Source organism: Rhamphochromis longiceps, linkage group LG4 (genome assembly GCF_057381845.1).
Source record: "Rhamphochromis longiceps isolate RC_006_pf linkage group LG4, R_longiceps_female_GT1.1, whole genome shotgun sequence".
Classification (NCBI taxonomy): Eukaryota; Metazoa; Chordata; class Actinopteri; order Cichliformes; family Cichlidae; genus Rhamphochromis; species Rhamphochromis longiceps.
In genome coordinates, this window is record NC_140560.1 from 22,981,190 (window position 1) to 22,992,264 (window position 11,075).

Consider the following 11,075-nt stretch of genomic DNA (forward strand, 5'->3'; position numbering starts at 1 on the left):
CCTTATTAATACAGCAATGACTGATACTCTCACTTTCAATCCATCGTGCTGTTAGGATGCCTGGGTCGTTGACCCAGGGTTTTTGAGTTTATTATATTATTTATACTTTCTAGTCTTTGGTTTCTTTGAGTTCTGTCTTATGGTTTATGTCTGTCTTCTCTAGTTGTTCTGTCTCCCCTGTCACCTGTATCCCCTTGTCTAGTTCGCGTCTCTGTGTATCCTTAGTTCCTATATCCCCGTGTCCAGTCAGTGTCTGTGTCTGCCCTGGTCCCACGTCTCTGTTCCCTCTGTGGTGCCTGCATGTGAGTCTGTGTCTTTGTTCAGTCTGTGTTATGTGTTTCCTGTTTTACTTTGAAGGTCTCTGTCTTATCTCAGTGTGTTCAGTTTACGCTTCTTTGGTCTCGTCAGTTCTGATTTGTCCCAGCTGTGTTTCCCTCCTGTTACTCATTCCCTGATTGCTCCCTCTGTGTATTTAAGCCCTGTGTTTCTCTGTGTCCGTGTTGCGATCTACCGTTTATTTTGCTGTGTGTTTTGTCAGTCCGCCGGTGTTCGTTTATTTTGACTTTTTTCCAGTTATGTTATGTTTGAGTTCAATATTAAAGCTGTTTCGGTTTAAGTTTGTTTCTGGAGTCTGCACCTTGGGTCCTATTCCTGTTTGCACACAGCCGTCACTTAACACGTGCACCCAGTTTAAATATTAAGCTATAACCAAAAGCCAGGCCGATGACCTGAGCTTTTCCTGTTCTCGAGCCTGTTTGAATGGGAAACACTTGTGCTCATAATCTTTTGACTAATCCCACAGGAATGTGTCTGTGTGTTTGCGTGTGTGTGTCTTTACTCTCTTTGCTCTTCTTTCACCTGCTAGCGCACAATCAGCTCTGTCAACATCATTAGCTGAGGCGGTTTTCACATCAAAGTTAACAACAAGCTAACATTTTGTACATCGAGAGAGTTTAACCGGACATTATTGTGACTATTGCTTAAAGATGTTTGATGTGTTGCTGGTTGTTTTATGAGATTTTGTGAGTTAAATGATTAATTCATCTATCTAAATGAGTAAGGGGTCCATAAATATTCCTGATCTCTGAAATATTCTCTAATTCATTAAAATGCTCAATTTGAAATGTGAAGTGTCTGTCACATCTTTGGATTGTGGGAGGAAGGTGGAGTCTTCAGAGGGAAACCCCTGTGAAAATGGGAAGAGTGTCCAAACTTCACACAGAAATGGCCAGCACTCAAATTATGTGCAATTGGAGATTGACCTATATGGAAGATTTCCCTAAGTAGCTCTGCAAAATCACAAGAATGCACAAAACACCCAGCCCTTTTCATAAACCTTTAAACACTAGTGCAGATTATATTTGGCTCCTGCCTCTTAATTTTGGAACATAATTGATTTATTTTCTGTTGAGACAAGGGAGGCAGTGATGAGAACTATGAGCAGACAGCTTGACCTTGGCAGTCGGACTCCACAGCTTTGCTCTGTTGAGTCCAGAGAATGGTCTTAAGCTACTCCCACAAGTGGTGCGATTGTCGAACGGACAGACAAGGAATCTGAATTATTTTCTACTTTTATCAGACCTTCCATGTGTACTACACCACGTCCTTTAGCTATTTGCTCTTAACAATGCCTTCCTGCACATGACCATCTGAGAAGACTTTTCCTTTTTTTTTTGCTTTTTTTATGCAAGGATGATTAGGCCATTATCACACTCTCTATTGATATACTTATCAATCCTCATGATACATGTTTTCTTGTTACTGCTAGTGCATACACATTGAAAATTATTACTATATCAGCAGCTTCAGGTGCAAGAGGGCACAACCGGATTCTATAACTATTTTGGAATAGCTTTTTCACTTCCTGTTAACTCGAGAACGTGTAATCATATTTGATGGATTTTATCAGTGAGGAGATCAAACTGATCAAATCCTTGTTTTAACTTACAGTGTTTTTACTGCTGTGTATTCCCACTGTGACGACCCACTGCACCCTGCCTTCCTTTTGGCTCATGTGTGTCTTGTTTGCAGGCATTGAAGAGGCGGAGTTCCCATTTACAATCAGTGACACTGGCAACACCTGGGCCAGTGTGCCAGGACACTATATAAAAAGCCTTTAGGGCATAGCCCTGCCCATCGTCTATCATGTCGGCCGGCCTTGTGGGATTTTGAACAGCTGTAGCTGCTTCTTGTTCTTCGATAAGCCAGGTCCGAGCCAGCTCCAATCAGCCAGAAAAGTTATTGTGGTTCCGAATTGGTAGATATCCTTCAAAATCCTCCATTGAGACTGTCAAATTCAAATTTTATTTGTCACATACACAGTCATACACAATACGATATGCAGTGAAATGCAACTGCTCGTGACCTAAAATAAAAGACTATGAATAGGATAGAAAATACATATGAAAATTAAAATGAAGGGTAAATTTAACTAGGAAAGAATAAAATAAAATATAAAAATTAAAGTTAAAAATAAAATAACTGTACAACAAAATACACAGTACACAAAATACACAATATAGAAAATATAAAAGAATATATGAAGAAATATAGAACATTAAGAGCAGCTGTACGAGTAATAAATGGTAATGAAAGAAATGTAATGTCCAGGGTTGTGCAATCCACATATTTAAGTGTCTTGTGCAGTGCAAATATGCTTAAAAGTGATTTATTTAAGTGAGTGATTTGATTTGATGACCACGCGGTGTAGTTGTGCAGTGGCCACTAGTGTAAACAAATGTCCAGTGTGTGTGTAAAAACCATATGTGTGGGTCAGTACTATGTGGTGGTGTGATTGAGAGACTGTATCGCCTGCGGGAAGAAGCTCCTCCTCAGTCTCTCTGTGTTGGTCTTCAGGGAGCGGAATCGCTTTCCTGACCTCAACAGAGAGAACAGTCTGTTGTTGGGATGGCTGAGGTCCTTCACGATCTTCCTGGCCTTGGTCCAGCACCGCCTGCTGTAGATTGAGTGCAGGTCAGGGAGCTCGGAGCAGATGGTGTGCTCAGCTGATCGCACAACCCTCTGTAGCGCTCGTCTGTCCTGCATGGTGCTGTTCCCGAACCAGGTTGAGATGTTCCCCGTCAGGATGCTCTCTATGGTGCAGGAGTAAAAGTTCCTGAGCACCTTGGAGGGCAGTCGGAAGTCTCCCAAGTGTCTGAGGTGGTAGAGACGCTGTCGGGCCTTTTTCACCACAGTGTTGATGGATCTGCCGCTTTGACCAAGGTCAGAGCCACATCACCAGGCTCCTGATTGGTTGTCGCGGCACGTTTTGACGCTGGAGTTCAGATTTTTCCAACTCAAGCGGTAGACGTGAAACACGCGTATGCACAAAATGCAACACAAAAACTGACGCGCGTGGTTTTATTCGCGAGCCAAACGCGCCAGACGCGTACACTGACGCCCGTTTCTCACGTTTTCGTGATGCAAATCTGCTTCCAAATTTTCGCGGGACACGCAATCGCGTGTCATCGCGCTTTTTCCATTGACTTTACATGTAAACCTGACGCTCTGGCCGCCTCTATCGCGTTCGGTGTGAACACACGGTTAGAGTGTGGAAAACCTCTAAACCTCAGGCTTAAAATGACCAACAGTCTCCTTTAAAAAGGACATAGTCACAGGCTCAAACCTGTCAAGGACAGCAAAGCAGGAAGCAGAGACTGAGGGGTCATGAGCACAAGGCAAGATTTGAGCCCTTGTGGAGGAGACCTTCTCAATAAAAAAAATGTAAAACATTTTCACAGGCTTCAGACGAGGGCTTGATACAGTCGATATGTGGTGCACTAAGAACAGAGTTAATAGTTAAAACACATGGTGTGATCAGGAGATATTTTATTTTGTATTCTTACAATCAGTTATCATTGATTAATCATTTACCATTGTTGAATCTGTTGACAGTATAATCTTTTAATTACATCTGTGTTACTTTGAGCAAATATTAATGCACACTGACTGTTTATATAAAGTTGTTGCACGTTAGAGCAGTCACACCATTTAGACCCACCAGTCCTGTTGGGCCTGGCAGGCCTGCGTGTGGTTCTGCACGTACGCCGGCCTGTAACTACATGCACGCACTTATGTAACACACACGCACGTTCACCTACACACTTAGTAATAATAGGAGGGTCATCTGAGGACAGTTTTTCTGATAAATACACTTTCACAAAATGCACAATGTAATACACACTTGTTTTTCTTTTAAGAGTAGCAGTTGATGTCTATATAAGGGAAAACTTTGGGATAGGCGGGGAATTGTTATCATTTGAGATCATTTCCAGTAAAGATCCAACTGTGATGTCATAAAGGCAATATAAGGAGACTGATGCTTCAGTTGACGAGAAGATTCGATTGCAAATTGTCTTTTCCCACACTCAGTGCACAAAGTGTGTAATAAAGATCACTATTTTTGACACCTACTTCGACTTGGGCTTGCTTTCTTCTCTTCCCTAACTCGAACGAACCTTAACAATTCCTGGTGCCGAAACTCCGGGTGGGGAGGAGTTGCAACCTGCAGCTCGTCGTGGAAGGTGACAAAGGGGGCGAAGGCCAGCAGCCTATCTGAGTGACGCCAGGCGACATAAGAAAAGGTGAGTGCCACCTGTTGATTTTTATCCAAAGGCGCTATATTGGAAGTTAAAACTAAATTTAATTAAATAATATTCACTCAGTCTGGGCTTCTGGCGTTGGTCCATAGTGATCTTGACTAATTAGTTTTAAAATAGGGCATAGTAGTCTGACTAAATTCATTGCTGTTCATTTTGGGGGTGAATTTTGAGTTAAGAAGTTATGTGTTTAAGTTAATACGGTTTAAGGTGTGTGGAAACAAATAAATACGGTTTAAGAGGTTAAATGTGGGTTGACTGGGAATGCCAGCCAGTCAATCGGTAGTGTAGGGATAATTTGGTTTTGATTGGGTAGCAAAAACGCGGTTTTGGGTCTCAGGTAATTAAACTGGAGGGCAGGGTACCCACAGTGAGGCTTTTAAAATAAGTAAATTTGATTAGGACTGGGGCGCGGCCCCTAGGAATGCAGGCTGTTCAGCGTTTTGGCAGACGCCACATGCAACGGACGCGTTGGTATGTTTAAGCTCGGTTGGCCTACCGCGGGCACTTGGGACGCCCTTAATGGCCAGGCATTCTAGGAGTGAGTGTCTTATACTGCATTAATTGGCAGGTAGAGTCGCGGACCGGCTGCCTCCTATTTAAACGTCAGGAGCTTGTGAACTTTAAGTAAAGCCAAAAGCGTGATCTGGGGTATTTCACGCCGCTGGTGGAGATCCGGGTGTCCGGGCGGGGAAGCAGTTTCAAAGTACTAGAACTTAGTAATGAGGCCGTTTTCAAGGCGGCGTACTTGAGACGGGTAATTGATCAGCAAGAGCGAGGCTCTGGGCTGAAAGATGCTTTTAAATTAGTCAAAAATTTAGCAACACCAGCAGAGAAATAGAGAAGTGAGATAAAGTTGTTCTGGCATATGGTGTTTTCTTAGGAATTTGAGCACTATCGGGAGGGCGTTCCCGAGGTGTGTATTGACCAGCAAGGCGAGGCCTGGGCTATAGGTGCTTTTAAATTAGTCAAAAAGTTAGGAGTAACCTCTTCTGGTATATGACGTCTATGGGGCCCGTGTGTATACTGTATATAAATTACTCGTGTGTCTGTGCATTTAAAAGTGTAAATTGTATAAACTGTCTTGTGTTGTTGAATTTTTTCTGTGTGGATTCAGAGTGTGAAAAAACGTAAACGCCTTTCTCTTCTCTCGCTCTCAGAGAACAGAGAGTGTGTGTGTGTGTGTATCTCTCCTTAAGGAGAAGGGAGGGGCTGTGTGGTGCTGCGCAGTAGCGGGCACACGCGCGCGAGTACGAGCGGTGTGTGTGTACGTACAGTTGCGGCCCTATTTCTCCCTTTCTGTCCTTCTGAGCTTCTTTTCGTTAGGTGAAGGGGGGTCTCAGAAGTATGGTTGAAAGATTTCAGTATATTAAATAAACTAAACCTTGTAGTCTTGTGTTGGTGATTTCCTAATGTGATTATGGTTTAATAGAATTCCATGAGTAATGATCCCTTGTGTAAAACTCCAGTAAGGTAGGAGTGCGGGGATAAATATCTTGACAAGATTTGAGAACTTTGTGTGATTGTTGGGAGATTTTTAGTTGGGTCGTATTTCTTTCTCTACCTGGAAAAGGCAGAGATCTGTGCTCTATTTGATGTTGTGTAAATAAAGCTTTTAAAAGTTGGTTGAGTCTCTCGTATAAGGAGGGAAAACGGTGCATGGTAGATTGTTTGGATTATTCGTGTATGTGAAAACTTTGTAGTTGTCAGGGAAGTGAATGTGAGAGTGAATTTTCGCTGGCTTTGCGTGCTTAAAACTGTTATATTAGACGTTTGTCAAGCTTTGAGCTTGAAAGGAGGATTAGAGAGTGTGTGTGTGTGTCTGTGGGCGGTCTCTCTCTCTCAGGCTGGAGCCTAGCGGAAGTTCGGCTTGACCAGCTTGTGAGATTCTGACTGCCGAAAGGAAAATACAACGAGGCAACCCCTAAGGGAGGAGCCTAAGACCGGCCATTTTGGTAAGGTAAGTGAGGTCAAAAAGCAAAATGGCTGAAGAGGAAAAGGCGACCCCTGGTGGGGGAAAGAGATACAAGCCACTGAAGGAGCAAATACAAGAATTGAAGAAAGCCATTAAAATGACTGAAGGGACGTCTTCAAAAGAGATTGCTCGTCAGTGTCAGGATTTAGAAAAAGAAGTGAAGGAATTATGTGAAAATCAACAGAAGACGTTGGAGGACAGAATCCCTCTGCACTCCCTCTTTCAACGACAAGGGGAGAAATGTGAAGAGAGAATCAAGGAGCTTGAAGAGGAATCTTTAGGACGTTTCCAGGGGAGAAAAATAAAGGCTGAAAAGAAACTTATGATGGAAAAGCAAAGTAAGTATTGTAAGCTTATGATTATCTCCCAAGGTGTTTCCCACTGGATGCAAGAGGAAGTGCACGACATCCAGCCAGCCTTAAAAAAGGAAGCTGAGGCTGAGGGAAAGCTATATCCCAGCTTGAAGGACTTCCTGAGTGGCCCACCCCCACCTTATATTTGTCCAGTGGTGGCCCTGGAGGGTGGTACTATGTGGGGGCCGGAAGGAAAAACAGGAAAAGTGACAGGTGGAATTGTCAACTTACAGGAGAATTCTCCACCATCGACATCTGCTCCAGCCACAGTGGAGGCAGACACAGGAGTAGTGCAGCCACAATCAGGGGTACCTGCACAGAAAGCGATGCAGTCCCAATCAGCGGCAGCTGCATCAGAGGTAAGTCAGCCTCACCCAGTTGCTGGGACATCACAAGGAATTACTACACGGGGGTTGATCTTGATTCCTCCCTCTCTTTTTAGCCCAGATAGAGCTACAGAAGAAGCTCAACCTGTGGCGTCTACAAGTATCGGACAGGTGACATTGCAACAGCCCAGCCAGGAAAATCCATCCCAGGAGGCCTGGACTTCAGAGGAAGACTCACCTTCAATGCAGTATCAGAAGGCGCCATCAAAGGCGACCCGAAAAACTAATCAGAGGTCAACGGTTGATGATTCTGAGAAAGAACAGTGGCAAGGCCACGTTTTTGGAAAAGAATCTGACAATCGGGAGGCCGTGATACAGTTGGAACGCCTCTTGAGAAAATTGGAGGAGGAAGGCGTAGCAACACCACGTAGCGTAGCACAAACACTTTATGCCTTGGAAAAGGACTTGGCGGCCTCAGTAGAAAGCAACACACGAAAATCCAGAGAAGTGTCAAACCTGCAAAGGGGAGGATTTGCCCCAAAGTTTCAGACTCCCACAGGAAGGACGATCCTTCGCTCTGGGAGGGTTCTGGAGGAACCAAGAGATAAAAGACCGTCCATCTTTGAGAAGAACCAGAGGAAGACTGTTGCATTGCCAACTGAAGAAGGGCAGTGTGACGCAGAGGAGGAATTATCCCTCACAATGCCTTTATTGACGGGTGGAAGGGGTGAACCAGTCTACCACCCCTACAATATCAGAGATCTTGAGGCTCTGGTGAAGCAGCTGCCCCCAATTACGGAGGGAGGAGCCGCTTGGTTGAGGAGACTAGGAAGTCTTACAGAAGGAGAGGAATTGGCCCTGGGAGATTTCCGAGCTATCGGTGGGAGGACCTTCAGAGGAGGCGGCCTCGCAGATGTAGAAGAGATAGCAAGAACTGTATGCCAACCAAACGACGTCCCCTATGCAAGGGTGCGAAATGCTCTCTCTGACGCAGTGCGTGAGAAGTATCCGACTCATAACATGGGCACTACACCTAGGATTGTTTGGACCCCAGAACAGTCCCCTAGAGAGTTTATGGAGCATGCAAAAGAACAGTGGATTCTTCAAACTGGTGAACATCCTGGGCAGAATGGTGAACCAAGGGCGTGGTTCCGATCTGCAGTATTAGCAGGTCTCCCAGAACGAGTAAGAACAGATTTACAAAAGAATCCTGATTTTGCGGTGGCGGATTCAGCAAAATGGGAGAGGCACATTATACATCGACTTGAGCTGGAGAAAGACGAGGTGAACAAGAAAAAACAGGAGCTGGAGGAGGCGCAAGGGCAGTTAGTGAAATTGAAATTGGCAGAGGCGAGAGAAAAACTAAACGAAAAGAAAAAGGAAACTAAAGATGGACCTAAGAAGATGCTGGTGGCGCAGCCACGGGGCGATCCGGGGCCTGATTGGCCAGATTTGAATCCGGTTCTGTACCCTGATGACCGATGGCCCGCCAATGAATTTCCAAGGCAAGGAAGACCCGCGGGGAATTGGGGGACTACTAGGTCGCTGAGGGGACGTGGTGGATCCCAAAGGGGAGGTGGACCAAGGGGCCGTGGTCTGGGGGGACCTATGCTGGACCCAAATGTATGCCGAAGGTGTGGAGGACGAGGACATTGGGCTCGTAATTGTCCTACGCCATGGCTACCAGAAACAGCTTATCCATCATCACCCCAGGCACAGGGAACTTTTCGAGGCAGAGTGGGCCAGACAAGGGGACATCAAGCTCCAAACCCAGGCATGGCGCCAGCGGCTCAGTATCCCCTGGGCTACTGGGGCGGAGAGGAGGAGCTGTATTGACGGGACCCACAGAGACCAGACAACATGGGGGTGGCAGAGCCTATGTTGTCAATGAGTGTGGAAGGAGATGAAATGACCTTCCTTGTGGACACTGGGGCTACCTATTCAACACTGAAACAAAAACCAAACAGTGCCATACTTTCCAACCATGTGGTCAGTGTTGTTGGGTTTTCTGGGGTACCAATGACGCTGCCAACAACCAATCCAGCCCTGACGGTGCTGGGAAAACAGACATTGAAGCACAGCTATGTGGTGTCTCCCCATGTGCCTGTGAACTTGATGGGCAGGGATCTGCTCATTAAACTGGGGGCCACCATCATGTGTTCAGCTGATGGACTAACAGTGACACTTCCAGGAGGAAAAGAGTTTCCGTGCCTGGGGACATTTTCAAAGAACCAGTACTTGCTGAAAGACTGTGAACAAACGACCGCTGACATCTATTGGGGTCGTGTGGTGGAAGAAGGCATACTAAGACAATATCAGTTGTGGAAACCTTGGATTATGGCCTTGGCAGTCTTCTCTCCCCCCAGGGATCCGTTCCATGTCACCCTCTATTATGATAGAAATGATGATGAAATTTACAGGGACCTGTTCCAGTCTGACCTTGAAGGCCAGACTTGGAATGTGTGTTCTCAAAACATCTATGTCGGTCCGGAGGGTGTCGCGGCAGCAGTAAAATTAACCGACGAACAACGGCCTTGGTTCAAAATGGGACCTGATTCAGTGCCCCATATAACATTGGCGGTCCATGAGAGTCATCAGGCGAAGGAGCTGGGGACGATGGTCAAAAGAGCCCTCGAGGAACCTGGCTGGCAAGCTACTCAGATTCCAGACGTTTGGTACTCGCCAAAATGCAAAATTTATCGTATCACTTGTCAATCAGAGGACACAGTGATGTTGGAGCATCAACAAATCTCAAGAATTCATGGGAGAGAAAGAACAGACCATGCGGATGCAGTTGCCGCACTTGCGACTCCTCCTCTTGTGACAAATTGTGACAATTTGACAGAATAATGTCAGATAAGTGTTTCTTTTGGCATCTTTTACAGTTTTTTGATATTGAAGCCAACAGTCCTTTAGCATCTCGAATGACACTTGTAGTTGGTCCTTTTCCCACTTGTGTTCAGCTTGACGGTACTCACATCTGACAGCTTGGGTCATGTCGTTCAACCAGGGCTCAGATTTAGCTTTAGGCAGTTTGGTTTTTAATGGAGCGACAGTGTCCAAAGCAGTCCAACAGGTGGAATAAAACCATGAGCTCAGTTCCTCAGTCTGGCTGCATAAAAACTCTGGGATTGTACAGTTCTGGTTAAAAACTGTTGAAAACCCAGGAGCAGCATGAGGTTTAACTGAGGTACAGGCAAGAGGAACTTCAAACATTACAGGACTGTGGTCAGAAAACACAGCATCACGAATCTCTACGTTAAAAACATAAAAACTATGAGTTAAAACAGGATCAAGTATGTGTCCACGTTCATGTGTGGGACCAGTCAAACATTGCACCAGATTAAAAGAATCAATTTAAAAAGCTCTTTGCCATGGGCATATCAGGACAACACACATGAATATTAAAATCCCCACCAATAAGAACACAATCATATTTTGGCATGTATTCAGCCAAGAAGTCATTCACAAAGTCCTTATTTTATTTTGGAGCAGCCCAGCTGAAACACAGACAGTTTAAAGCTGGTGAATGACGGTGTTGATAGCTGCTTACATTTAAAATGACTTTAAAAATCGTAGCTATTCCTCCTCCTTGGCCCAACGTACGCAGGGAATTAAAGTAGCAGCAATTGTTATTGATCTATAAGGAAGAATATTATTTTTCTGTATTTGATTCTTTTAGTAATTTAAATTATTTTAAATTATTTCATTTAATTTGTATCTATATATTAGCTTAAATTGAAATGGATAAATGAACAACTGTTTAGTGGAAATAGTTTTGGTGATTTGCAGTATTATATTGTGAAACTGACTCTAAAATTTG

General features: G+C 44.6%; 1 protein-coding gene across 1 annotated transcript; it reads left to right on the forward strand.

Annotated features, from left to right (window-relative positions):
- The first annotated feature begins 9,112 nt into the window (after positions 1-9,112).
- LOC146671602 (uncharacterized) lies at positions 9,113-10,102 on the forward strand. The gene has a single exon (XM_085405351.1). It carries the CDS (start codon positions 9,113-9,115, stop codon positions 10,100-10,102), a length of 990 nt encoding a protein of 329 aa, XP_085261477.1.
- Positions 10,103-11,075: the final 973 nt, after the last annotated feature.

Coding starts and splice junctions, on each gene's coding strand:
- LOC146671602 (XM_085405351.1), top strand. CDS start 9,113: ATGGGGGTGGCAGAGCCTATGTTGTCAATGAGTGTGGAAGGAGATGAA.